This window comes from Phalacrocorax carbo, chromosome Z (genome assembly GCF_963921805.1).
Source record: "Phalacrocorax carbo chromosome Z, bPhaCar2.1, whole genome shotgun sequence".
NCBI lineage: Eukaryota > Metazoa > Chordata > Aves > Suliformes > Phalacrocoracidae > Phalacrocorax > Phalacrocorax carbo.
In genome coordinates, this window is record NC_087548.1 from 12,529,251 (window position 1) to 12,554,314 (window position 25,064).

General features: G+C 56.1%; 2 protein-coding genes across 7 annotated transcripts; both read right to left on the bottom strand.

Moving 5' to 3' along the window:
• Nucleotides 1-264: 264 nt before the first annotated feature.
• On the bottom strand, nucleotides 265-9,149 carry FANCG (FA complementation group G). Of its 5 annotated transcripts, none has more exons than XM_064438414.1 (14): nucleotides 9,024-9,149; nucleotides 8,767-8,857; nucleotides 7,944-8,075; nucleotides 7,196-7,389; nucleotides 6,641-6,794; nucleotides 5,331-5,461; nucleotides 4,801-4,947; nucleotides 3,903-4,063; nucleotides 3,590-3,656; nucleotides 2,777-3,111; nucleotides 2,559-2,614; nucleotides 1,845-1,982; nucleotides 811-943; nucleotides 265-512 (listed from the first exon to the last, which is right to left on the bottom strand). In XM_064438414.1, exons 1-14 carry the CDS (start codon nucleotides 9,108-9,110, stop codon nucleotides 395-397), a joined length of 1,944 nt encoding a protein of 647 aa, XP_064294484.1. In that variant the 5' UTR covers nucleotides 9,111-9,149; the 3' UTR covers nucleotides 265-394. The 5 variants fall into 5 exon arrangements, with proteins under 5 accessions (XP_064294484.1, XP_064294485.1, XP_064294482.1 ...); XM_064438415.1 differs by having other exon boundaries at nucleotides 7,319-7,389; nucleotides 7,944-8,108; XM_064438412.1 differs by having other exon boundaries at nucleotides 7,944-8,108.
• A 204-nt stretch (nucleotides 9,150-9,353) lies between these two features.
• PIGO (phosphatidylinositol glycan anchor biosynthesis class O) lies at nucleotides 9,354-24,749 on the bottom strand. 2 transcript variants are annotated; one of them, XM_064438409.1, is made up of 12 exons: nucleotides 24,670-24,749; nucleotides 23,995-24,488; nucleotides 22,518-22,661; nucleotides 21,283-21,406; nucleotides 20,105-20,264; nucleotides 19,451-19,624; nucleotides 15,914-17,486; nucleotides 15,201-15,404; nucleotides 14,689-14,891; nucleotides 13,825-13,895; nucleotides 13,125-13,241; nucleotides 9,354-12,912 (listed from the first exon to the last, which is right to left on the bottom strand). In XM_064438409.1, exons 2-12 carry the CDS (start codon nucleotides 24,485-24,487, stop codon nucleotides 12,843-12,845), a joined length of 3,333 nt encoding a protein of 1,110 aa, XP_064294479.1. In that variant the 5' UTR covers nucleotide 24,488; nucleotides 24,670-24,749; the 3' UTR covers nucleotides 9,354-12,842. The 2 variants fall into 2 exon arrangements, with proteins under 2 accessions (XP_064294479.1, XP_064294480.1); XM_064438410.1 differs by lacking the exons at nucleotides 9,354-12,912; nucleotides 13,125-13,241; nucleotides 14,689-14,891 and adding an exon at nucleotides 14,596-14,688 and having other exon boundaries at nucleotides 13,823-13,895.
• Nucleotides 24,750-25,064: the final 315 nt, after the last annotated feature.

Below are 25,064 nucleotides of genomic sequence, written 5' to 3' on the forward strand. Positions count from 1 at the left end.
TGCCAAACGCTGGGCAGGAGCAGGTGGCCCTTCGGCCTGCTCAGCGCCACAGTGGGGCCTAGAGCCATTTGCCGTGGCAGGCACAGAGCCCTAGGGGCACACGGGACAGGGGTCTGGACCCAGCTGCTGTCCCTGATGCAGGCAGCACAGCGGAAGCAAGATGTCGGAGCTGCGTGCTCCTTGACTGGAGCCACTTTCCTGGGCTCCAAACTATGCTCACTGAGTGAAAACTTAAAGTTTTCTGTTATTAGGAAAGGAGATCTATTCTGTTTCAGTCCTTTAGGAATCCAGCTTTACCCAAGAGTAACTCCGAGTCTTGGAGGAGTCCCTAAAGACCTCATGGAGGCGCGGTGAGGGGAGGGTTCAGCAGGTGGGGATGGGGCGGCTGAGCAGCTCAGCCTGAGGGGTCCTGGCTTCCGGTCCCGAGACAACCCTGTATGCTTCTGGTAAGAGATTCACAGTGTGGGAACGTCGCCTGCTTCAGACACGACACCAGGTACAAGGGGAAGGGCCTGAAAGAGAAGGGAGCATTGGAGCAGTGAGGGCCACAGCGTTCCCTCACCACGGCCCGACAAGGAAGTTTGCTCCCTGTGCACTGTGCAGGGCCCCTGGCTCTGCCCTCCTGTTTGGATCCATGTCAGCCCTTCTGTGCCCCAGCGAGCCCCTGCAGAGCCACAACCTGTTGTCTCTCAGAGACGGAGCTGCAGGATAGCAGGAGCTGAACTAAACTGACCCCGCAGCTTGAAGCACGGGCTGCGCTGCTGGAGCTCTTGTGGGGGCAGCTGAGATCCCACCCGTCCCTCTACACACCTTCCCTGCCTTTCCTGTTGCCCATCCTCTCCAGGGGCACGCTGGGAGAGCTTCTGCCAGCGAGCTGCCGCCTCCTGCTTTCGGTTCAGTTCCCACAAGGCCTGCACCAGGTAGGAGGCAGCAGCCAGGTCACCTGCAAGACACAAAGGGGGACTCAGCCCTTGGTAGGGAAGGAGCAGGTCCTCAACCCTGCGGTGTTGCAGAGCATTGCAAAAGTAGCTTATAAGCCAGATGAGGGAGGTGAGGGCAAGGAGAGGGGGTGTAATGGGGAGGAGACCATCCCGGCTGTGTCACAGGCTCTAATTAACCCTGGGGCTGGCAGCCAAGGCAGATGGCATCAGCCCTGTGGCACAGCCAGCCACGCCTGTGCTTGGACAGAGGCTGGGGTTTTGCTTGCAGGCAGGTCTGCACCCCTGCAGGGAGAGAGCCTGGATCAGGACTGGGAGCAGCAGGTCTGGCAGATTACAGCGAAGCTTGCACCCGTGTGGGGTGTTAGCACAGCTGGAGTGCTGTGGGGCACCCCTGGGAGCAGCACTAGCCATGCCTCGGCTGTGACGGGGCGTGTATGGCTCCGCACTCCACTCCCCGCTTCCCCCACAGGCCTCTGCACTCGGCCTCCAGACTGTGCCAGGCACAGACATGCTGCTTGGATGAAGTAAGGGTCCAGTGGCTGTTCTGGGAATGCAGACCATCTCCAGGAGAAAGCTGACTGTACCAGGCTGGGGTTTGGGCAGGAAGGAGAGAAATTTTGAAGCTGCCTCAGGGCAGAGGTTGTGGGCAGAGTTCTGATAAACTCCTCTGACAGTAGTTTTGGTCTGCTTCTCCAAGGCAGTGAGCTGACCAGGTCCCAGAGAAGCATCTCAAGTATGTAACGTCGCTAGATGTTAGGTACTAGGCCTAGTAGACCTACCATAGTCCTTGATAAGCTAAGCAGCATGGCCTAAAGCACAAGACCCTTCTGCTGAAGACAGCAAAGCAGCCCAGGACACCTTTGTGGAAATCACCTCTGTTCCTCACCAAAATGAGCCTCTTACCCGGTGAGATCTGCAAACCATGCTGGAAATCCAACAAGGCTTCCTTGTGCCTCCCCAGCTCCAGGAACTGTGCACCTCTCCCAATGAGAGAAAGCAACCTGATCTTCTGGAGCACCTCCACTTCTGGCATGAGACTCCCTGGCATGGAAAGACACAGACGTGGAGACTGTCATCCAGACGTTCCCTCCCTCGTCTGGCTGAGCCAAGCTAGCAGCCAGGGTAGGCCAAACGTTTACTTGGGTTGTTCACCTTCTGGCTCCCCAGACCCCAGCTGGTGGCAGATCTCAGCCTCTCCACCAGGCTGGGAGAGGCTGGGAGGTGGCAGAGGGTGAGAGCGAAGAACACCAGGAGCTCACTATGTTACATGGCTCTGGTGAGCAGCAACCTTCGCACAGCCTGGCCTGTGGCTGCCCACCTGCACAACAGGTATAGATCTCTTCCCTGAAATCTGGATTTGAGAAGCTTCCTGGTACATAACCCATTTAACTGTTGCATACACAGCAGGGAAGGAGGCAGAGCAAAACCCTGCTCCAACCAAACCAGCCAGTCCCTTCAGAGTCTCTAGCATGGCACAGAGGTCAGCATGCTGGGACAAGCGCCTCCTGCCAGCAGTGACACTGCGCCTGGCACCTTGCTCTGGTACCCACTGCTGCCAAGCACACGGATCCCAACCCAGCCAGGCCCCGCACAGCTCCCAGCTTTGCAGCATCCTACCTGCTGGTTCAAAGCTGGACCCACAAAGCTGAACTCGCAAGAGATCGCCGAGGCACCTGCAGGTGGGAGGACAGAGGAACTTTGGTACCACCCGTGGGATGGGAGATAGGCTGCAAGTTGTCAGACCAGCCCCTGCTGCCGCGCTGCACCCTGCTCCGGCCCCCGCCAGCCACTGCTGCCTGCTGGGGAGGCTCTTTCTCCCAGTGAGGCTCCCTCACCTGCTGAACTGTGTAATAGACTCCTTGCTGTTGCCCAGCTCAGCCCATGCCCAGCCCTGGTGCAGGTATCCAGCCGCTCTCCAGGCCAGGCAGCGCAGACTGTCCTTCTGGGACAGGAGTCTGCCCGCCAGCCCTGCCCCTGGTGACGGGCACTCCAGCTGATCCAGCCTCTCCTCCACTTGTAACATCTGTGGGATCAGGCCAGTCGTTCTGCTGATGACCTCCTCGCACAAGGTTATGGCATCCTTGTGCCTTCCGACCTGCTCCAAGGCGGATGCTGCTTCCAGGAACACCTCAGGGATCCTGGGCAGAGCTGAGCCACCGTCCAGGGGCACCTGGGGAGCAAGGGAGGTGGCAGCACTCAGAGGCAGAACCACAGAGTGCCCAGCCAAGCAGAATGGCCCCATGCTCACTGGGAACACAAGGCTGCTGCCCAGAAAAGCTCAGACCTACTCCCACGGACACTGAAGCCTGCCAGAAGAGGCAGAACCTGTGAAGCACTAACAGCTCAGCAGAGTCAAGGTAGCAAATCCCTGCTCTTGAAGTGAAAGCCATCCAAAACCAGGCCGACAGCTGCTCCCCACGGGGAAGGGGAAGCTGTGTCTCCAGAGAGCAGTGGCAAGCAGACTCTGGTGTGAATCCACGGACAGACATGCCACAGGTCAGAGTGCCAGCCCCTGCCTCATTTCCTTCACATCTCAAACTAGACACTGAAACCTGGAGTCCAGGGGTGATGCTTAGGCCCAGGCCTTGGGACGGGGGCACAACCTCATCTACCAAGTCACCAAGGGAGCTCTTCACCGAGATACCCACCTGCTGCCGCAGCCCCTCCTGAAGCAGAGCCAGAAAATCCAGGTAATGTTCCGCAGCATCAGCCACCCTGCAAGAGGGATGGGACACATGGTGGAAGGATCAGGGGGACTCCAAGAAGCGCTGGCAGGTAGGTGGAACCTGAATCTCTAGCCCACAGGCTTTCCCTGCACCACACTTGCTCTGGTTGCAATACCCACCCTGACTTGAGCAGACCTACAACAGCAGTACCGAACCGGACTGTTTCCAGGAGGAGAGAGAAAACCACAGAGCCCAAACAAGCAGCATGCTGCAAGCAGATTGGAGGTGCTGTTACCTCCCGTACTGGAGACACCGCTGTGCCAGCAGGTACTTCACTTCAGAGGGCTGGCGATGGCGAAGGAGAGAGGCTAGTATTGGTGTGTGGACTAGGAGCTCCATTCGGATTAGGAAATACGGACTAGAGGAAGCAGCTGCTGGAGGGGTTTTTCCCAGAGCCTGGGAAACAGTAACAGAAAATATGGTCAACACAATGCTGGTCGAGTCCCAAGCAGCTGCAATCATTTACCACTTCTGGCATCTGGAGATGCACGTGGATGAGCAGAAGCACGGCACTTCATAAGCACAGCTCCGCTGTTCTTGCTTGGCACAGCACAGCTGCTTCCAGGAAGAACAACAAGTATCACACAGGGACAGGTAGACTTCTGCTCTCCAGGTAACATCAGAGGATGTGCAAGATCACCCAGATCACCTCAGGTTTTCAAGTCAAGGTGCTCTGAGCTGCCTAGAACACCATCTCCCATTGCAGCCACAGACCTAGTTAGACCAGATCTTAGGCCATTCATAATGAGGGAGACCCTTCTCCATGGCTGTGTTCGTATCTTACGGATTTCAAACCTGCTCCTCCCAGGCAGTCCAAGGTTGCTACAGCTAATGCACACACACCCCCCACTCCTCCCAGCCACAATCTGCCTTTTAAAGGCCTCTTTACTATTAGTGACTTTGAGAGACTGTGCCCTGGCACATCCAACAGCCACGTGCTGAGCAGGAACCTGAGACCTCACGGAGCTCCTCCAGCCCACTGCTGGAGACAGCGCCATGGCTGGATCACTGTAGTCTACTTTGGGGACCCCTCCAAGGTCAAACAGCCCCCCAGAAAGCAGAAGCCTGCTTGAAGCTCTGTGCAGGCTCTCCTGAGCAAAAAATCAACCCAGAACTACAGCAAGCAGACAAACCTCGTAGAGCAGAGCCAGGGCCTGCAGCTCTGCGTTGGCCTCCCCCAGCTCGTGGTACACTGTTGCCGCATGGGACAGGGCAGGAAGGCACTGGAAGTCTACCTGGAGGGCCCGTTTCAGGTGCTGAAGGGCTATCTGAGGCTTGCCCTAGTTAGATGGGAAGAGGTACATGTTGCAAGGACTTCTTGCTGACACCTTTACTCTTTGGTGGGATCCAGGTCCCTGCGCTGCTTCCCCAGCTATCACCACTAAGCAAGGATGGCACTTTAGCCAAAGGCAACCCTCCTCAGCCTGTTTTTTGAGCTTCTCTCTCTGCGGCAACCCTTTGCGCTCAGACAAAACCCCTGCCTAGATTTTGCAGCTCTGCAAGGAGGCAGGGGCCACAAGGGTAACTTCTACCCAAGACCCTGCCTTCCTACAGCAGCTTAGGACCACCCAGAGGCAGCGTGGACATCAGTCTGAGCCTCCCCACCCCACTGTAGGCTGCGTTTCGGCTCTCCCCACTGACAGGGAAGAGGCCTAGTCATTACCATTCGCTGAGCACAGCAGCCAAGGCAGGTGTAGATCTGGGCCAGGACCCTCTTGGAGCAAAATCCTCCCGCAGCCTCCTGAAGGAGGGAGATGGCAGTGGGGAAGTTCCCAGCCTCCAGCTCCTGCAGCCCTAGGACAGACCCAACACCTCAGCTCTGTGGCTCTCCTTCCCACCCCACCTGGTCCCCAATCTTACATGACCTTTTCTTCCCGGTGCCGTAGGGACCTGCCAGATCCCCTCCACACCCAGCAGCATGCAGCAGGATGGTGCCAAGCTGCCATCTTTGGTTTGATGGTGTTGCGAGAGAACAAGCCACTCAGCGGAAATGTCTAGCAGAAATAATAGCATCTTCCAAGCCCAGATACCAAGGCGCCTGCCTTGGCCCAGAACAAGGACAGAGGTAGGCGCTGGGCAGGTCCACCTGCAGATTCACCCACAGCAACAGTGGTACAGATGGGAAGCACGCACAGAATCTCAGAAAGACCTTTCTCCAGCATATCTAGGCCATTTCCCAGCAGGACGCTTGGGGATATTAATTCATGAACGTTTCTCATGAATGGTGTTTGCTTTTCTTTCACTCCTCATTTTAAGTTTCCCTCTGAGGCTGCTATTGCTTGCCTACATCAGCTTCACATCTGCCACCACCCTGCTGGAAGTGCTATCACTGCCCTAGAGGCTTTCGAGAGGTCTGTGGGCAGGAGCTCCTGCCCTCCCTCCTTGCAGGAAGGCCCCATGTCAGCCTGCGCAGAGCGAGGCAGTGCTGGCTTCCCCCAGCACTGCTGGGGTTGTCAAGTCAGCAAGCGAGGCAAAACCATGAGCGGGACAGAGCACAGCAGTCAGATGAGATCGATCACCTGCTGCAACATCAGGCTACAAAGCTGCACAAGAGCTTTGCGTGGCTCCCACAGCCCCGTAATCCGACGGGAACAAAGCACTTGAAACAAGGTAAGTGCCAGAGGACAGACAGAAGAAAGGAGACTTCTTGTATTCATTCCCCTGCCAGCCTTCCGCTTTAGACAAGATCACTGTGGGACCCAGTCACCTACCTAAAGCCACAGACAGGCAGAGGAATGCTGTGACAGTGCAGAGAAAGGCTTAGCTGGGGAAAAAGCAGGGAAGCTCTTTGGATACCGAACAGGATTGAGACCCAGAGGCTCAGCCCAGGCCCTCTTCCAAAGGAACAGCCCAGAAAGCCCCAAGGTCTAGTTTGCTTGGGAAGAGGAACCAACATAAGGGCAGGGAGAAGAGGCCCTGGGACGGGAAAGCACTGGGAGGCTGCGCTGGCAGGAGCACCTCCTCCAGACAAACCTTGCAGGAAGACTGTTGCGGTGCAGAGGATCTGTTTCAAGTCCTCTGCGCTCTGCACAAGGGGCAGGGAGACCCCCTCAGCGGGTACTCGCCATGCCTTGAGCAGGTAGAGGAGTTCGTTCTCCCCATCACTGCTGCGACCTCTCTCCTGGTCCTGTGAATGCACAGAGGAGAGAGAGCAGGGAATGCTGAAGGGAAGCAGGAAACACCGATCTCAGGGCTTGAAGAAACAGAGGTCCCACCAAACCCTTGGACAGTGCTGCCTGTGCTGGGGAGCAATGTTCTACCACCCCCTCGCTTCAACTGCAAATCACTCTCTGCAGTGATTCCTGCCTGGCCCAGGAGCAGGAGCTCCTGAGGGAGAAGCAGAGGGAGATCCTGGCAAGGCAGATCCAAGTGCCACTGGAGGGCATACAAAAAGGTGGGACCCCTCAGCAGCCTCACAAACAGCAGGGAATGTTCCTCTGCAACCCGCTGCTTGCAGCCTGGTCCCTACAGAGGCTGCAAGTCCACCTGCAGCCCCCTTCCAACCTGCTCAGGTCTCCTGTATCGCACCTCTGTGTTGGTCAGGAGCCGGAAGAGGCTGGTGGTGCTTCCCAGGCGGCTGTCTGCCAGCCACCACGCCGCTTGCAGAGCCCCTAGTCGGTGCAAAGGTGCCTGCAGCTCCTCCACAGTTACCTCCTGCAGCACCTTCTGCCACAGCTCCTCGGTGCTGAGATCCTGCCCACAGGCCCCAAAAGCCTCCAGAACTGAAAAAAAAAACAACAAACAAAAAAACCTCCAGCCATGATACAACAGGTTTGTGCCCTGTAACAGACACCTTCCTGAGAGGGAGGGAAAGCCTCAAACAGGCACAGGCTCCTCGTAGCAAGGGAAGGAATGGGGTTACAGGGCTGCTCCAGCCTCAGTGACATGGAAATCAAGCTCTTGGACAGTGGAGTTAACAGCAGCATGCTCAGGAGACAATGCACAGTTCAAAGCTGTGATTCCAGCCCTGCAGGTGCCTCCTGAGATCACTTGTCCCTTGGCAACCATGTGCCAACACTGCAGATCCCCCTCTAACCTGCAGTCTATTTCAGCGAGCTTTCTTTGAAGCCAGCATGCCATAATTAAAGAAAACGCTAATTTTCTACTAACACTAAAACTTTGCCGCAAGCTGCCCCACCTCCTGCCCTTCCCAGCGGAGCTAGACTTCCCCTGCTTACTGCCCGCTGCACCTCCAGCCAGTCACCACAGATCTCCAAAGCGCAGAAAATGCTCTCCTCGCTCCGAGGAGCTCCCATACCAAGAACAACCTCCTTACCCCTGAGGAGCCCCATGCGTATTCCTTCTGCTTCTCCTTTGATGTCAGAGTCAGGTGCTCCCATAGTAAAAAGCAGAGAGTTGTAGAGGATGGTAAGCTCCAGAGGCAGGCAAGGGAGGGTAGCCGGCAGCCCTGCGATCACAGCCAACCCAACAAGAAATTGAGCTGGCTAGGAAAAACCCAATAAGTATCTGCACTCAGGTGTTGTCACCCAGCTTTGCGACAACAGAGGTGTCCTCACAAGTATTTTTTTTTGTTGTTGTGGTGAGCTTTAACAGCTTGGGAACTGCAGTACCTAGGTTTCACCTCTCCAGGTGCCGGACACTGCTGTAGACATCGATTCCCCAGCTGTCCAGGTGCTGCAGTCCTCCAGGACTGACACCTTTCAGCTCTCCCAAAGGAGCATTGATAGCCTACCCTCTTCCGAAATACATACACCCTTTTGCAGAGGTTTCCCACGCTGTGCCTCTCTCCTTCTCCCATGCATCAGGCTTCCGCTATGCCACAGCTGTGGCGGGACCCCCCCTCTCAGCTTCCTGGGACAAACCCACAATTCCACATCCCCCAGCAAGATCAAGCAGAAGTTTGGGACGGGCCTTAACCCCTTAGCCCCAGTTCAGCGGGGAACCCCCCACCCCGCTCCCTTCAGTCGTTTGTTTCCTGCACTAGGATGCCGGAGCTGCATCCCAGCAAACACCGGTGTGCGGGAAGGGCTGCCTCGGCGCCCGCGGGCCTGAGCTCCGGGACGGCAGCGGCCGGGAGGGTGAAGGCGAGGCCCGGGGCGGGCTTTCCCCCAGCCCACCGGGCCGCCGCCGCCGCTCACCCCGCATCCTTAGAAGCAGCTCCCCGAAGCCGCCTCGCTGCCGTCGCTCCTCCTGCGCTACCGCTCCGCCGCTCCCCGAGCACCGCGCTGCCTGCAAGGGAGACACTCACCCTCCGGCCCGGCCACGGGGCCGCCGCAACCCCCGTCCCGTCCCCGCCACCCCGGCGGGCTGCGGCGTTCCCATGGCAACCGGCACCGACCACAGGGCAGGCAGCCCCGGGGACGGGGGGGGGTGATGGAGAGGGGATCCGCCGCACCCGCCAGCGGCCGGCCAGGTCCCGGCTTTCGGCAGCCCAGGCCTGCAGGCAGCCCGGCTCCGGGGACACCCAGCGCCGCCGCTTCATGGCCGCCGCCTGCCCGTCATGGCCGCCGCCCACCTTTCCCTCCGCTCTCTTCCCGCCCTTCCCGCTGATTGGCGGGCGCCTGGGCAACGGCCAAGCGCGGCGAGACGGGGCGGCCGCCATCAGCCGCGCCGCCGCAAGGGCCGCGGCCGAGCCTCGGCGCTGGGCGGAGCTGCCGCCGAAGAGACCCCGGCCGTGGGGGGTCCCGCCCCGGGGGCGCGAAGAAGGAGACGACCACCGCCCGCCTTGGATCTCACCGCTTTATTTGCAAATATCCGTTTCGCAGCCGCCCAGAGCCTCTTGACAACCCTCTGAGAGCAAATCTCCACCCGTCACCGATTAATTAACAAGCCATTTAATACGGAAGGGACCCCTCCCCGGCTGCAGCACAGCCCACAGTGAGACAGGTCAGCGGCGCGCCAGCGCTGCAAGAGAAGGCACTGGCCCCCAGGACCACAGGGGGCTGGAGCTGAACCTGTCAGGTGAATGAGTACTGCCAACTTGCCTGTTTTGGGGTTTTTTGGGGTTTCTTTTTTTGAAGCAAAAAGGCTCTACTTCCTAGCAGAGGTTCAAGCATCACTTCCACCTTTCCAATCTAGCTGCTGAATGGGGACAAAAGCGTTAACGGCTGAGATACGCAGGAAAGCTAGCACCACGCTGCGTGCAGAGCTCCCCAATTACTTTCCAGAACTGGGTCCACCCCCTTTTTTTTTTTTTCCCAAATGGGGTACTGAGGCACAGAGAGGTCAATAACAAAACATAAAACAACAATCTCGCTCCAAGCCGCCTGGCACATCTAGTCAAGCTCGGGGAGGGAGAGGGCACTGCCCACTCTAGCCCTGCCAAGGAGCACATGCATGATGCCTCCAAAAGCCAACAGTGCAGCAGCTTTGTGGAGCGCAGGGTGGAAACCCCTCCGCTGAGCACGCTGGGGATGGCACGTCCCCATCACGCTCAGCCAACGGACATAGGGACCAGAAAGGAACTGCTTGGGATAACTGCTCCAGGAGAGACCCAGCAGGCTCCGGGGATGATCTCTGCAAGGGGATGTAGGACAGAGCCTGCGCCCAGCACATCAGGCTTCCCAAAGAGCCTTGGTTTGGACCAGTGGGCACTCCTCAGGGTTTTAAATCGCAAACACAGCCGCATCCGCTTTTAGCATCTGCAGCGTGTCCAGGCCTTGGACCAACATCAACTCTGTCATCCCCGTTATAGTCAGGAGAAGGGCAGCCAAACAATCAGCTTGAGGGCAGCTAGGGAAGGCTGGCAAAGACTGAAAAAGTCAATGACAGAAAGCAAGAGCTTCCCCAGATCTTATAAAACTCATCTTCTTGAATCTGAATTCTTTGGTGTAGTAGCCAGTCTGCCTTGGCCGAGCAGCTAGCACTCCTTGGCATCTCTGCAGTGACAAGAATGCATTTACAGCTTTGTTACTGCAAGTTTTCTTTGCTCTCTGGCAAGATAAGTGTGCACGTTTTCATGGTGCTGCAGCTCCACTGTCCTCTCTGCTCTGCCCAAGCCTCCAGCCCCAGGAGGAAGGTGACATGGAGGGATGAGGAGAGGATGCCCAAGCACCAGCTGAGCACTCCAACTGAACAATGGGCATGGGAAGGCTCAGCAGCGTTATGTGACCATCGAAAGAGGAACTAGACCCAGAGATGGGCAAGAAGGAATCCCAGGGGCCTGGGTGGCAGCTGTGGGGATGTCAGGGGCCAGTTCTACAGCACTAGTGACCATAAGGATTTCTGCCAGCACAAATATGTTCAGGCAGCAAGCTTCTCACCGGGTTATGAGGTTACAACAAGATTTGTTTTGGCTCCAGCCTTGGGGTTTAGCAACATGCGTTATCTAGACTGACCTCACGTTAAATGAAAATTAACTGGGTAGCTGCTCCCTCCATCCCTTTCCTCCTCTCTGCACTGATGCACCCCTCACCCATCAGCATAGCCCCCTCAGCACCAAGAACCGCCTGGCCACCAAGGAGTTGCAAATACAGCATGAAACCTTTTTAAAGGTGGGACTGCTTAAGCCCATCTCATTGTGGGCTGATCCATTCCTGCCCCCTCCGCTTCCCCCACTGCACGCTGCTTCCCTCACTTTGTGTTAGCACTGGTGTGCATGCATCCAGGCAGTGAGGGAGCCCTGGGGTCATGCCGGCTACAATCCGGTCCCTGGCTCTGTTGGGTGAAATTAAGCAGGACAGGCCCACCATGCAGGGGAGACGTGAGGCTGAGGTGGGAGAGAACAGCCAGCAGGTCAGGACGAGGCCAGGCAAAAGAAACCCAAAATTAGAGCAGTATAAGCCTTCCTGGACTTGCACCCTAACACCTGAGCAAGCGTTTTGCAGAGGTAAAACACAAAACTAAACCTGCCCTCAAGAGCCATTTTCCACAGTGCCTGGGCACTCGGGCATTAACGGCAAGAACTGAAGTGATGAGAGGTGACACTTTCCCTGGGACTTTCCAGGGCAGAGGAGAGGAAGAGCCTGGAGTTAGCTAGCAGTCTTCAGCTAGGAACTCAAACAGGGTCAGTCATGGTGTATGAGTTAAAAAACAAATGGAATCAGAACAAAAATCAGTACAGGAATCCCAGGCAAGCAGTCCTCAGCTCTCTCTGGAGGGGGAAGAGACGAAAGGTTTCACAGCACCAAGTAATGCCACAGAGTGCTTCAGAGCACTAAGGAATACCAGCTCCCATTGAAACTGCAGGGGAAATGTAGCTGGGATGTGGCCAGGCACCGTGGTCGCTGTCCTCCACCTCTGCCCATGAAGAAGGAAATATAATGTCTCCTGACTGTGAGCAGTCAAGGGTGGGTTTGGGGTAGCTCACTTGCGGCATGAAGTCCCACAGAGAACACCAAGGCCAAGAGGGAGACAAGTACCAAGTGTGGAATCACAGATGCCATCTGCTGCAGTGCCTGGGGACCCTGCAGGGTGACAAAACCCCAGCACATACACAGACACCGGTGGGTTAAGCCGCCTCCCAGAAGACCTGTCACCTGCTCAGGGCTTTCAAGCAGCTCTTCCCAGGCACCAGAGTTCACACCAAGGCCAATCCTGCAGTTGGGACAGCTACTCCAGACTCCTCTCTCCTCCTGACCAAATCTGATACAGGGATGAGCCAACGCTCTGTCACTACACCCTGCTGCACCTCAACCCGCTGCATCTCAACTGTTCACAACCAACAGCCGGCACCTGGCAGCACACGCTCAGGGAGAGATGGGGGCCTTGGCTGCTGTGGCCCAGCCCAAGGGGACAGCAACAGGCCAAGACCCTGGGTAGAGAGTTTCTTGGTCACGGACAGAGCTCTCCCTGCACCCACCCCCAACAACCTAAGTCTGCTTCAGGCTGCATGAGGCAGCACAGTGCTCCTCACTGCCTGTTGCAGGGCTGAGGAAGACCAGGAAAATGGGAGCGTAGGGCAAGAGGGGCCTCACTACAGAGCAGCCAACTGACTTTACAGAGGAGCAGCTGCCACCAAGACCCCAGGAACAATCTGTACGCGTAACTGTGTGCACTTTGATTCCTGCAGGAAAACTGAACATCCAAAGAGAAGCGGTGACTGCGGGACCTCCCCTCCTCAGCAGGCCCCTTCCTGTGGGTCACTGTCTCTGCACAGCCAGGGTGATGCCTTGCTGGCCACTGAAGCTGACCAGCTGCACAGCAGGGACAGTTGTCAGGGAAGTAGCAGCAAGACCCCTGGTTGGTGTTTCTCCAGAGGAGCACTTCAGGACTCTTACTTCTTGGGTTCCTGCAGCAGACTTCTCCCGCTGCCAACAGGCGCCCAGCGAGAGCTCTGACCTCCCCTGCTGAGAAACACCATCGCAATAAGCAGGGAAGAGTTGGCTCCAGTCCTTTTGTGCAGGGCTGAGGCAGGGAGCTGGGGATAATCCCCGACTGCTGTCGGCAGGCACTTGCTGCTGGTGGCTCGTGTAACCCTCCTGGCACCAGAGGGGCAGGGAGACAACCACAGCCTCGGCTGACAAGCAGGTCAGGTTCCCCACACCTCTGACGCTACCTGAGCTGAAGCTGGCTGAACCAGGTGCTGACAGCACAGTCCACACGCATCACCAGGGAGATCCCCAGAAGGAGGCAGATGCTGCTCACCACAAAGCCCAGCGACTCAAAGAGGAACCTGCAGACACAACAGATGCAGTAAGGATCTCACAGCCAGCATGCCTGCAAAGACAGGCTGCTGCCCTCACTCCCAGCAGTCTGATTTTCCTGGCAGTGAGAGGCTGGTAGCACCCCACATCCTAAAAACCTAAATTATGTTCACTCCCCAGCAGCTGCTGCCTGCAACCTGGAAGCCAAGCATGCCTCTGCTTTGAGGCCATTCAGGACAACACCCAGGTGAGATACTGGAACCCTCAGAGGCCAAGGCCACGCCACACTCCTACTAGCCCAAAGGTTTGCTAGTTTACCATTTCTGGTCTGGTATCCCTACCTTTGGTTCTCTCCCCTGATTATTCTTAGCTTCCAGGTAGGCTCTGTGTGTTCTTGGAAATCAAGATAAGGAGAAATTTCTAGGCTTTAGCTCAAGTCCGGCTTTTGAACTTGAAGCAGGAATTAGTTAAGGACAGTCCACCAGCCTCTGCTAGGTAAGAAGTCAGAAGATCAACCACAAGGTCTTCTCCAACACCACTGCCTATGAACTCTTGTCTAGGTGTCAGGGATATGAGACCTAACGCAGCATCAGAGCAACTCCTGGGACTTACTTTGGGGCAAAGACCTTCCAGACCATGAGGTGCCTCCTGAGGATCATAGCTGCACAAACACAGGCCAGAAGCTGCAGGGAGATCAGGAAAAACAAGTTACAAGTGACTCTGGAGTGACCTCCTGGGCACCAGGTTCACATCTGAAGGTGGTACTACACTGCACACACCTGGGCAGCTGGTACAGCGCACACCAGAAACAAGCAACCCAAAGAAGATTCCCTTCCCTTGTGTCCTCAAGTCAGGAAACACAAGTGGCTTGGGGTACACACAGGCTCCCCCGGGGCCAGGCTGGGGCAGGACAGAGGCAGGCTCACACTGTGGCTAACCTGACCAAGTATTTCACTGAGAGGGGCACTCCCGCCCTCCTGCTGCAGGGCCTGCCCCCTCCATTGCACTGCCCCTGGTCTGACCACATGGGAGAATGAATGGTGGGCTAAACCCCTGAAAACTAATTGCTTCTTTCATGGGATTAAATTTCTGGTGTTCGGCTCCCTGTATCACCATAGCACACAATCAAATGAAAACCAGAGCTGATGCAAAATAGATAGGCATGGTCAGGAAGAGGGGGAGCAGGATCACAACCCTGTAGTTTCTGAACAGACGTTACCACTCTGCACAGATGGGTATGAAAAGCAGCCTAATCCATATGGAGCTTCCCTGCCGGAGCCCTTCCCAAAGCACAGAGCAAATGGCATGGCTGAGTAGAGGACCTCTGCAGCTGCTCTTCCAAGCAGACATATCACCCCTTGGCTTGCCTGTGTCCTGGCTTACCCCTTTCTCTCATCAGAGTGCCCCATGGTTCTCACAGCACACCAATTTCCTCTTGGACAGCTTTCTCCACAGCCATCCCGCCTCTGCCCGTACCTGTGTCCCAAGGACAAAGAGATACTTCAGCCCCAGCTGCAGCAGAGCGTTGGAGAACTTCTCTGGGGACTCCCTCAGCCTCATCTCCATCATATGCTCCTCCACCTCCTGCAGCTCATCCCGGGGCTCCTTCTTGGGCTTCCTCTTCTGCAAGCTGGGCATCTCACACACAAAAGGCCAAAGCAGGAGCAGAGGGCAGCCGACTACCTCAAGGACAAAGGCACATGAAGTTACCAGAGCCCAGGAGGTGAGGAGCAGTCTAGGCTCTGCCATCATGGCCTGGATGTGCAGGATGCATATACCCCAGCTCCAGTTTGCTGGTCAGGCACAACTGCATGGAGGCTGCAGGCCACGGGCAGCTCTGTGGCCCCAGAAGGGGACAGCGAGGATGCTGCTGTTCAGCTGGTGCTGGAGCCTTTATCGCCTCGTGCTCAGCCTGCAGGCCTCCAGACAAGGCAAAGCAGTGAGCCATGTCTGCTCAGGCTCAACAGCCCAGGAAGAAATTGATTTACCTGCAAAGAGGATATGGGAGGCAAAGGTGTTGGCGCCCACCAGGACAGCAGGCAGGAAGTTTGTGCTGTGGTCAAGGTGGAAGCCCACAAAAGCTGCATTCCAGTGGATGGCCGGGAAGATGGGCTGGTGGCCTGTGGAATAGAAGAACTGGGAAGCAGCAAGGAGCCAGGAGATGACTGCATACCAGGGCACCGAAAAAGGCTCTGAGAGATTTTTAAAAAGAGAGAGAGAGAGAGAAAGACAGATCAACATTGTGAACAAGACAAATCCACAGTCAAAAAAAGCCTATTGGGTTATCTTCCAGATTCCATTTCCACGTTCTCTTCTGACAGACAGAAACCAGTCACGCTCCCACCAGAGGACATGGCGAGGGGCCAGGCATTCCCTCTGCTGCCTGTTCTGCTACTGGACTCTGCCAGCAGCAGTGTGGTTCAGTGGCTGCTTGTATCCTGGGGAGGAGGGATGGACGTAGAGCCCCCTTCCCTGACACAAGGGACTCCTCCTCCTCCCACATTGCATCCCTGCTGCACACATCTCTCTTCTATTAGGGGATTTAAGCAGCTCTAAAAAAGCTAGGAGGATCCTCTGAGGATCACTGCTCCACCAAGAGCAGAGACTGGGCTCTGCTTCTCCCACTGGAAATAAGACAAGGTTGCTGCAGATAGGGCCCAGGTCGCACATTGGGAGGATGCTCTACTGAGCCCTGACTCACCAGTGTCTCCAGCAAGGCCTCTGGCACGAGTGTGGATGTGCAGCAGCATGAAGGCCTCCAGGAAGAGGAGAAGGAAGGCAAGACTCAATCGCTCACTGTGCAGAAGCATCAAGAGGAAGGCCAGCAGAGTGAGCGCTATGACCAGGGCTGCCGAGTAGACACTGCCCAGCCCATACGCTGCGACAGCAGCCTTGCAGCTGCCCCGCTCCAGGCGGCTCTTCTGAGACTCCTGCATCCTCTTGTAGATCTGAGGGATGACGTGGAGGAAGTCAACTTCAGAGCTGGGAACCCCCAGGGAGGGAGTGACGATGGATCCTGCCGACTCCCGTGTGTCCTTTGCGAACACCGTCATGGGATTGCACAGCAGGAGCAGCAGCCCCACGGACGCTAGCCCGTAGACAGCCCATGGGAAGGCAACAACTGCCACCTGCACCAGCTCCTGCAGCTTGCCGAGAGAGTCCTCAGCGCTGGAGGCAACAGCCCAGTAGCAGGCAATGCAGAGGACCACCAGCGGGAAACCCCAGCGCACAAAGAGCACAAGGGGGTCTGAGCTGTTCAGGTTGCCGTAGTGTCGCAGCCAGCTCCGCACTGCATAGGCCAGCCCAGCCAGCAAGGCCACACACAGGAGGTAGAAGAGGTTCTTGGCCCGTGTGTTTCTCAGACTGGCAAGGGGGGAGAGGAAAAGAGAGGGCCGGCACTGGGGGATTTCTTCACGGCACTGGTGGAAGAAACCGGAGAGGCGCACGCAGACCAAGAGCATGGCCACAAAGCACAACAGGTACCAGATCTCCCTCCGGTAAGAAGAAAAGCCAAGAAACTGCTGCTTGGGGCCTTCTGGCACAGTCAGGCGACCATCCCAGTGGAGCTTCCCTACTAGCAACGTCACCAGTGAGGCCAGCAGGAATGGGGCCACCCGGGCCTCGGCCACCACAAAACTATCAGAGAACATAGCTCCACAGCGGAAGAGGAGAATGCCCATGGGGAATGCCAGCCCCAGCCATGCTCGCAGCCTCTGCCTCAGGCCAACACTGGCCAAAGGTGGCTGACTGCCCGCCAAACGGGCTCGCTTGGGATGCCGGCCCCACCAGTGCCAGAAAAAACCCAGCAGAGAAGCTGCGGCTGCCCATGATGACACCAGGAGGAGATCCAGCCCCTCCTGGGTGAACACACGGGCCAGCCCAAGCAGAACAGCCACGACCACACCCCAAAGCAGTGGGTACAGGAGGCAGCTGCGATAGAAAGAGTCCGACGCTGCAGCCAGCTCTGAGGTCACGTAGCAGAGCAAGCAGGAAGCAGCGATGAGGGTGCAGCCCCCCACCATACGCAGGGGATCGAAGCGGGCCCAGGTCTGGGTGCACATAGCCCTTGCCTCCCGTAGGTAGAGCTGGAAGCGGCCAATGAGGCTTCCAAGCCTAGACTCCAGCTCTGGAGGCACCAGCGTCGCTCCCTGCACCTGGGCCAAGAGCCAAATGTGCTCCTCCACAGCACTGGAGTAGAGCTCCTGCAGGCGCTGGAGCTGCTCTGCTGGCAGGTCTTGAGCCACCAGCGAGTAGGAGTGCAGGAAACGGTCCACCTACGGGAGAGGGGACAAAGGGTCAGACAGCGGCACTGGGACCACCAGGAAGGGGATTCACTGGCATCTTCCTCACTCAGCCCTTCAGAACAGAAACAGCCCCCATCTGCAAACCCCTGCCAGGACAGAGCCGTCCTCAGCCACATCACCCAGGGCTGGTCACCCAAATTCAGGATGTGACTGGCAGGAAACACAATCCTCCTGCCAAAGTGACATCCCTCTCAAGTGCCACATACAACCCGACAGCCACACTGAATCCTCTCCGTTCTTCATCTGCAGGTGCACCTCTGGTAACACTGTGCATCACTTAAGGGCTTTTATGGGAGTCTTTGGCAGCAATAAGGCAGACTTCCCCCAGCACATTGAGTCATTGCAAGCTATTAATCTGCAGGTGATGTCGACTTTTACATTGTTTGTCTGAGGACAGACATCAAATTAAATCAAATCAAACCGCTCCCTCTGCTTCAGTATAGACACATTAACCCACTGTACCACAGGCTAAGGAGCGCTCAATTCTGCTTGCTACTTCAAGAGGACAGGAACGGAGGCAGCTATGATCCCAGAGTCATAAAAAATGTCTTACGAGGGCATTACCAGGGCAGAGCACCCATACAAACACCCAGCTGCCCAGCAGCATAGATCTGCTCAAGCCCTGAAACACACCGATACTTTCACATGCCTTCCAGTCGCCTCAGAGCACAGGCAGAATCAGGCTGCCCCTGTCCATGAATGGCAAACATAGGCACCAGACCTCACCCAGGCCTGCATGACCTCCCTGGTATACAAAACCTTCTTCAACATCAGTGTGATCAAGCTAGAAACTTCCTCAATGAGGAAGAAAAATTAGACAAATATTTATGAGTGCAAATATTTAAACAGGCAGGACTGGATAACACTAATTCCTAATAGATGATGATCGATATCCTCAGTGACTAATGGACAGTAACATACACTATCGTCTTTAAATGACAGAGCACTCTGCTGCTCTATAAATACACAGCAGAGGCTGGACATTTTTGCCTTCCCGTCAGCAGTCGTATCCTCTCCAGCTCCTCACTGACTTGCACCAATGGCCTCCAACTGGCACATCATGGGTTGCTTCCAGACAACTGGGCCTAAAACAGGACCTGGTCTGGTTTGCCTTCTTCCTTGAGAACCCCAGGGTACAGCAGGTTTGACTGGGGGCTGGAGGAGTTATTCCTGTGCTCCCAGCAATCTGGGGGTCCCTCAAAGGCAGGCCGGCACTTAGCTAAGACACATGCCTTGTGAAACGTGCAGCAAATCTGGATCTGTAGCATGCCAAGAGCCACAACAGACAGCCCTCATATCCTCCATAGAGGCTTTGGCTTGCCCTGGCACATGGCCTGCTCTGTTGCCTGGGCTCCTTTTATGCCTGGTATAGTCACTTTCATACAAATTTTGTCACTCAGCTGTTGGGATTCTTTATTTCATTGCACTAGGTGTAAACTGCTTCTTCTTTATCCCACTTTACTGTCACCTGCTACGTGGCATTTGTGTTCAATCCTTCATTACTGTTTTCCTTCCATCACTGACTTAGAATAGCTTTTTAGCTCACAGTTTCTCCTCCAAAACTGAAGTAGCATCAAAACATTAACAAAACTTGCCCCTAGTCATCTTCAGCCCTGAGGAACCAGCCTCCCCAATAACTAAATCCACCTCTGACCACCTGGGACCAACCCTCACCCTAAAGTGAACGCCACCTTCCCCGACAGTATTTTCCACACTACGGCACTCACCACAGAGCACTGAACAGGTATCCCTCATTTCTTTTTTGGGAAAACGGTGCCACCTTTTACTGGAGCAAACACTGTAAGGAGGTAACTCTCCAAAATACACTCCCCGCGAAGACAACCCCACGTTGCCGCCCCACCTCCACCAAACAGAAGAGGCATGTGCTTAAGAAGCCATTCCTTCTCCTCTCTAGTTCAATGGGGACGCCGTACCTGCTTGGCGTTGATGTGATAGACCGAGAGCTGCTGCAAGGCTGCAGACACAGCATCACCGTCCCCGGAGAACAGCTCTGCCATCACCTCCCCAATGTTACTGTAAGGGATGGGCACACCCAGCAGCAGGGCCACAGTGGGCACCAGGTTCACCTGGGGAATGGCCTCAGGCTCCTGGAGAGATGGGGAGGAATTGGAAATTCGGAAAGAACACAGTAACATGGCTTTTTGCTCAGGCTACAGGACAGTGGGGAAGACATCCCTGTTCAGAGGGGAATGCGGGGAAGCCAGGAAGGGGGAAAAACACAGGGCAAGGCAGAGGCACAGCTCTGTCCTCCCTGAGTGCCCTGTGGTGGGGAGGATGCCTGCTGGGAGCTGCAGGTCCTTGGTTCTGGCCCTGGCTCTCTAACAGCTCACCTGTCCCCACTCAGACAACCCTCACAGCTGGAGGGGCCTGAAGATGGGTCCCAAACAGTTTGGTTACCTGCATCCCATGTCAGCATTTCCATTCTTCCTTGGGAAAGGTGACAGACTCCCCAACCCTCTCAATCTAAACAATCCCAATCAAACTGTTACTCTCTGTAAAACCAGGATGCAGTTTTCACCCCGGATGCCACCTCAGGCAGTGGTAGCTAAGGATCAGCTTCTTCTCACCTCTGGAGGGCCAGTGCCAAATAGGGGTGTTTTGCTGTACACAAACAGAGCTGCATTCACTTCCTTCTCGCTGTCACCACCATGGTCTCCGGTCTCTGTCATGCCATGGTCCCCAGCCACCAGAAGAAGGGTGTCGTTCCCCAGGTGATCCACCAAGGACCTGTCACCCAGGGTAAGGAAGGTCAACCCCTACCTGGGCAGGGTCCTGGGTAGCCCAGGTGGGAGACGACATGTTCCCCCACAAGCCTGCCAGCATGGCAGAGGTGAAGCACACAAAAGGATCTGAGTAAAACTAAGTGCTGACACAGAGCTGTAGCAACTAACCCAGGGACCAGGACAACAGATGCTTTAAAACTGAACTGAAATTCAGAGCCCTGAGACAGAGTGGACTGCTCTTCCTTAGGTCCTTAGCGAAGGGTGGCTGGTTCCTGAGTGCCTTCAGAGACCCTAACAAAACACAGTTCAGAAGAAAGGTTCCCAACAGTAACAAATTTTAGGCTGCTTCTATTTGGGTCTTGTATATTGTTTCACACTGTGTGAGCAATCTCCTGCTTTTAAGGAAAAAAGAGGGGATTTGTCCCTGGAAGATGCAGTAGGTGTGACACAATATGTACCACACTCTCAGACAACTTGCAGCTGGGCAAGTTATCCACTCCTTCCAGCAGCAAAAATGAAGGCAGCCCTAAGAGTGCAAAGCTGCAGCATTTTGGGCTGAGGCACGGCTGCAGAATGAGCATTTCTGGATTCCATTCTGTCCTCTGACACAAAGCCACAGCTCACAGGCCCGTGCAGCAAATGCAGCATTCCCGAGCCAGGGTTCACCAAGTGCTTCTCACACGTTAGCCAAACCTCAGTGCAACAATCTCCATTTTAAAGATGGGGAGAGCAAGGCTCAGCTGTGCTCCAGCTGCATCACCACCTAGTTGAGCACCAAGGCTCCAAGGCCTGAAGACAGCCTTTCCTCTGACACCAAGCCTCTCGTGAACATGTATCTATGCAACCAAGACTGCCCCATAGCTGGGGTTTCAGCTGCTGCTGGCCAAAGCTGTTCTCTGCGTTAATCGGCACAGTAAGCGTTCCCTGTTGCTCTCTGCCTCTGTAAATTCCCTGGGAAAACCCCACCAGCCTTGCTGAAGGAAGAGGCCAGCTGGCAATCCCCCCACCACCACACCAATCACCTGAGCATCTCATTCATCTGGGTGAGCTTCTTAGCCATTTCAGGGTGGTCAGGTCCATGTTTGTGCCCACAGTGGTCCACGCCGAGGAAGTGAGCAATCAGCACGTCCCATTCACCACTGTCCACTGCAGAACAAGAGCAGCCTTATCACATACAAACCTGGGATTCAGGCACAGGCTTTATGCCTGGATCCTCCTGCCAGAGCTTTCCGTTTGCCTCTGGAAACTGCTGATTCTTCCCCTCCTGCCAGCGTCACTCCCAGTTCAAAAGTAGATGGATGCAGGTTTTAGCAGAGGCATGCTCTTCGTCTGCGGCTGGCTGGGCGCAATGCTGCAGGGAGCTTGACGCCCCAGTATCCATGGTTTTTGTTCACCACCCCTCAGGAGAGGAACAGCCCCATGTCACCCAAGTCACCTCGAAACACTCTTAACTCAAATTGCCATAAATGGAGCTATAGCACAGGGGTGCTCAGGAAAAGAACCCAGAACTCCAGTCCTTCCATGGAGGTATTTCAGGTCAGACTCATCAATGAGCCTCTCTGCGTCCCACCCAGGACATGGGCATGGCGCACCAACACTGCCCCTCACTAGAAAACTTACCCTGGCCTCTCCCCTCTGCTTCACATGAAAACCAACATATTTAGAGTTAAATGATGAGCTGCAGCTCCCCCACAAGGCACAAGAACTTCCCCATGAAAGGCCTTGATTTACTTAGATTTGTAGAAAGATAAAGCAAAGAGTACTCCCCTCAGTCCTAGGACCGCAGGGAGGAGTACGAAATCACCAAAAATTCACAAATACATCTCACACTTCACCTCTGTCCCAAGACTGGGAGCCTCTGATACTCTGCTGAGAGAAGTGCTGTGCTCCAGCCTCCTGGCTACACTGCTGGGTATTTCCTAGAGCACTGTCTGCCTGCCCGGGCAGCCATGTGTCAAAGCTAAGCTGCTCCTTCTGCTCCACCCTGGCAGCGTGTTTCTAGGACAGATGTAGAAGACTAACCTTGTCCCACTGAGCTACATTCTTTTTTTTTTTTTTTACAGAAACACTTTACAGGCCCCAAAGGCTGGCTTATCTATGGAAACCCAGCTACAGCCCTGTAATCCCTGGGCAGCAGTGTGTGACAGCCCAGTGCTGCTCCATAACAGAAAAAATGTTTCAGTCCTACCCCAAACTTGCAGTAGGACCCCCACACAACATAAAGGGTTACCCAGGCCCTGGGGAAAGAGCTACTTACCAGTTGGATAGAGATGCTGCAGGATCCCATCATCCACAGTATGAAGATCCTTCACGTTAAAAGAAGGGAAGAAATACGAGCGGAAAAACTTCTTTGGGAAGAGTCCTTCCCAAGTGTCATCACCCATGAAGACCACTCTCCTTCCTGAGGCAGCAAGAAAGGAACTAATGAGAGCCACCCGAGTCATGCTGTGACCTGCACTAGTGTACAGAGCCTGGGCAGATCCAGGTCAGGCTCTGGAGCACTGGCTTCTCCCCAGCCCACACTCAAAAGTGATGTAAAATTAAAATCACCATCTAGCTGTAAATGAGTTTGAATATGGGGAGCGGCCAGCCCTGTTTCTAAGCCTACAAGTGCCACCCCCACCAAACCCACCCACACAACCTCATGACTTACTGTTGACCTCTGCCACATCAGCCCAGGAGAAAGGCCCATGGGTTGAGGAGGCCAGGAAGCAGGCAGGTGCCCACCCGTACCACCGCAGCACCTCGGAAGGTGCAGCGCAAAGCCGACAAACCCTCAGCCAAGGCCCGTGGCCCCACTCTAAAACAAAAGGCAATAGGTGGCTGCTGACAGCAGTTGAGTAGAAGCAATGAGTCCTGTGCTCTGGCTTTAAACACAACACCGTGGGTTTTCATACACGGAAAAGAGAAAGCAAAAGGGACTCCCTCTGCCCTTGCTCCGCTTGTCCTGCCTGCCACAAGCCAGCCCTCCACGTTTCTGCAGAGCCTCCCATGGGAACTGTTTCCTCAGGGGCTGCTGCTGTGGTGCAGGGTCTACCAGCTTTTTGCATCTCATGATTCACTGCTTTTGCCCACCTTGCTCACATACAGGGGAACGGACAACCCAGTCACGTTGCCTCATCCCAGGCACTGGTATTTGTCCCAGTCTGAGCCCTAGAAAGAAATCTCTTTGGGTAACACAAGATCATGTCCTGTCCTCTTTTCTCTACTCCATCATCCCACCCTAACAAGCCCTTTGCAGCTGCACTAAGCACACCCCAGCAGCACCAAACTATGCAGTAAATGTGATGAAGTCGCTGCCTGACAGCCACAGGCAGCTGGCCAGGCAGGCTTGCTACCTGAGCAACACTCCCACTGCACACCTGGCACCAGCTCCTCCCTCGTCTCACCCAAAGGCAAACGCCACACAACTGACTGCCCTTGTCATCACATGGCTGTTCCTGGTGGTGACCTTGTGACAGCCACCATCAGTACGGCCACTTTCACCTGCTTTCTTGCCATCTTTGAAGATGACAAAGATGAAGCCATGGTCCCATCTCTTTCTTACTCCCAGTACAAGATGGAGAACCTCTGCCTGCATGACAGCACTGCCTGAGATGACTGTCACCTGAGCAGGACAAAAGAACTAGCCAGCAAGGATGTGTGTGTTTATAAGCAGCTCCCTTCCCACGGAGCAAAGAAAAAAGGCCCCATGTGCACGCTGACCAGTGGTTTGCATGTGCCCTGTCACCTACCGTTCTGTGCCAGCTGCGCCAGCAGGTTGTCCTCCTGGATGGCGTAGGTGGCAAAGTTGCTGCCCACGTCAATGAAGGTGGGCAGCGAGCCGGTGGTGAGGCCCTTGATGCGCTGCATGGTAGCGGTGGGGGGATCGGCTCGGAAGCGGTAGAGGCGGGCATGGCGGGGCTGAGAGGTCACCAGGTGGTGCAGGAAACTCAGCTTGTTCTCGTAGGGCAGCGGGGTGGTCTTGGCCGCGTTAAAGCGGGCAAACTCGAAACGGAGGGCATCGATGATGACAAGCACAGCCTTGGGAAAGCGCTGGGGCGCCCAGCAGGAGCCTGCCGGGAGGTTTCGCCTCTCCCAGGCCGGCGGCAGGAGAGGGTCTGAGCAGGAGCTGCTGCTGGCGAGCTCGATGCGGGTCAGCAGAAACCCGCTCGTAAAGAGCCCGATACCCGCATAAAACAGAAAGCACACCCAGGCCAGGAAGAGCAGCACCGGCCACCGCTGCATCCTACGGGGGGGAAGGAGAGGTAGGCTCAGGCCCCCGCCCCCTGGCCCGGCGACAGCCCGCCAGCACCGGGCCCGGGCCCCACGGCACACCCGGCCCCGCCCGCCCCCCAGCGCCTCCCGGTCCCTCAGGACAGCCCCCCCCACCCCACCCCGCCCCGCCCCCACGGGGCCCCCCCGCCCACCTGCGGCCAAGGCCGCCCGCCGCCACCGTCCCGGTCCCGGTGTTTCCCCCCCCCCCCCGGAAGCGCCGCACGTGGCAAGAGCGGCGGCGCGCGGAGCGCTGGGGAGCGGCGGCGCCCCCTGCCGGCCAGGAGCCGCCGGGCTGCCGCAGGCTGAGGGGACACACACCTCCTCGAGCACCTCTAATTCCTTGCTTTAATTAACTAATTAGTTAATCAATCTCCGGAGGCGTTCCCCTCCGTGCGGCGCGCGCTGTGGGGAGCACGCTACAAAAGATCCCCCCAGCGAGTGGGAGCTGATGATAGAAGCTCATGTCCCTGGAGAGGGGGTGCCCCCCCCAGCCTGGGAGAGGGGTGCTCCGGCTTCTCCTGCACACCCCCGGGGAGTCTGTCAGGAA

What these genes read in the sequence shown, in the direction of transcription:
- PIGO (XM_064438409.1), bottom strand. Translation starts at nt 24,487, where the DNA reads ATGCAGCGGTGGCCGGTGCTGCTCTTCCTGGCCTGGGTGTGCTTTCTG. An exon ending in GCAGCATCTCTATCCAACTG is followed by an intron (nt 21,407 to 22,517) that starts GTAAGTAGCTCT and finishes CTTGTTCTGCAG; the next exon opens with TGGACAGTGGTGAATGGGAC. An exon ending in TTCAGCCAGCTTCAGCTCAG is followed by an intron (nt 12,913 to 13,124) that starts GTAGCGTCAGAG and finishes GTTTCTCAGCAG; the next exon opens with GGGAGGTCAGAGCTCTCGCT.
- FANCG (XM_064438412.1), bottom strand. Translation starts at nt 9,110, where the DNA reads ATGAAGCGGCGGCGCTGGGTGTCCCCGGAGCCGGGCTGCCTGCAGGCC. An exon ending in ACCTGGCCGGCCGCTGGCGG is followed by an intron (nt 8,858 to 9,023) that starts GTGCGGCGGATC and finishes TCTCCCTTGCAG; the next exon opens with GCAGCGCGGTGCTCGGGGAG. An exon ending in GCTGCTTCTAAGGATGCGGG is followed by an intron (nt 8,109 to 8,766) that starts GTGAGCGGCGGC and finishes TTTCCTAGCCAG; the next exon opens with CTCAATTTCTTGTTGGGTTG.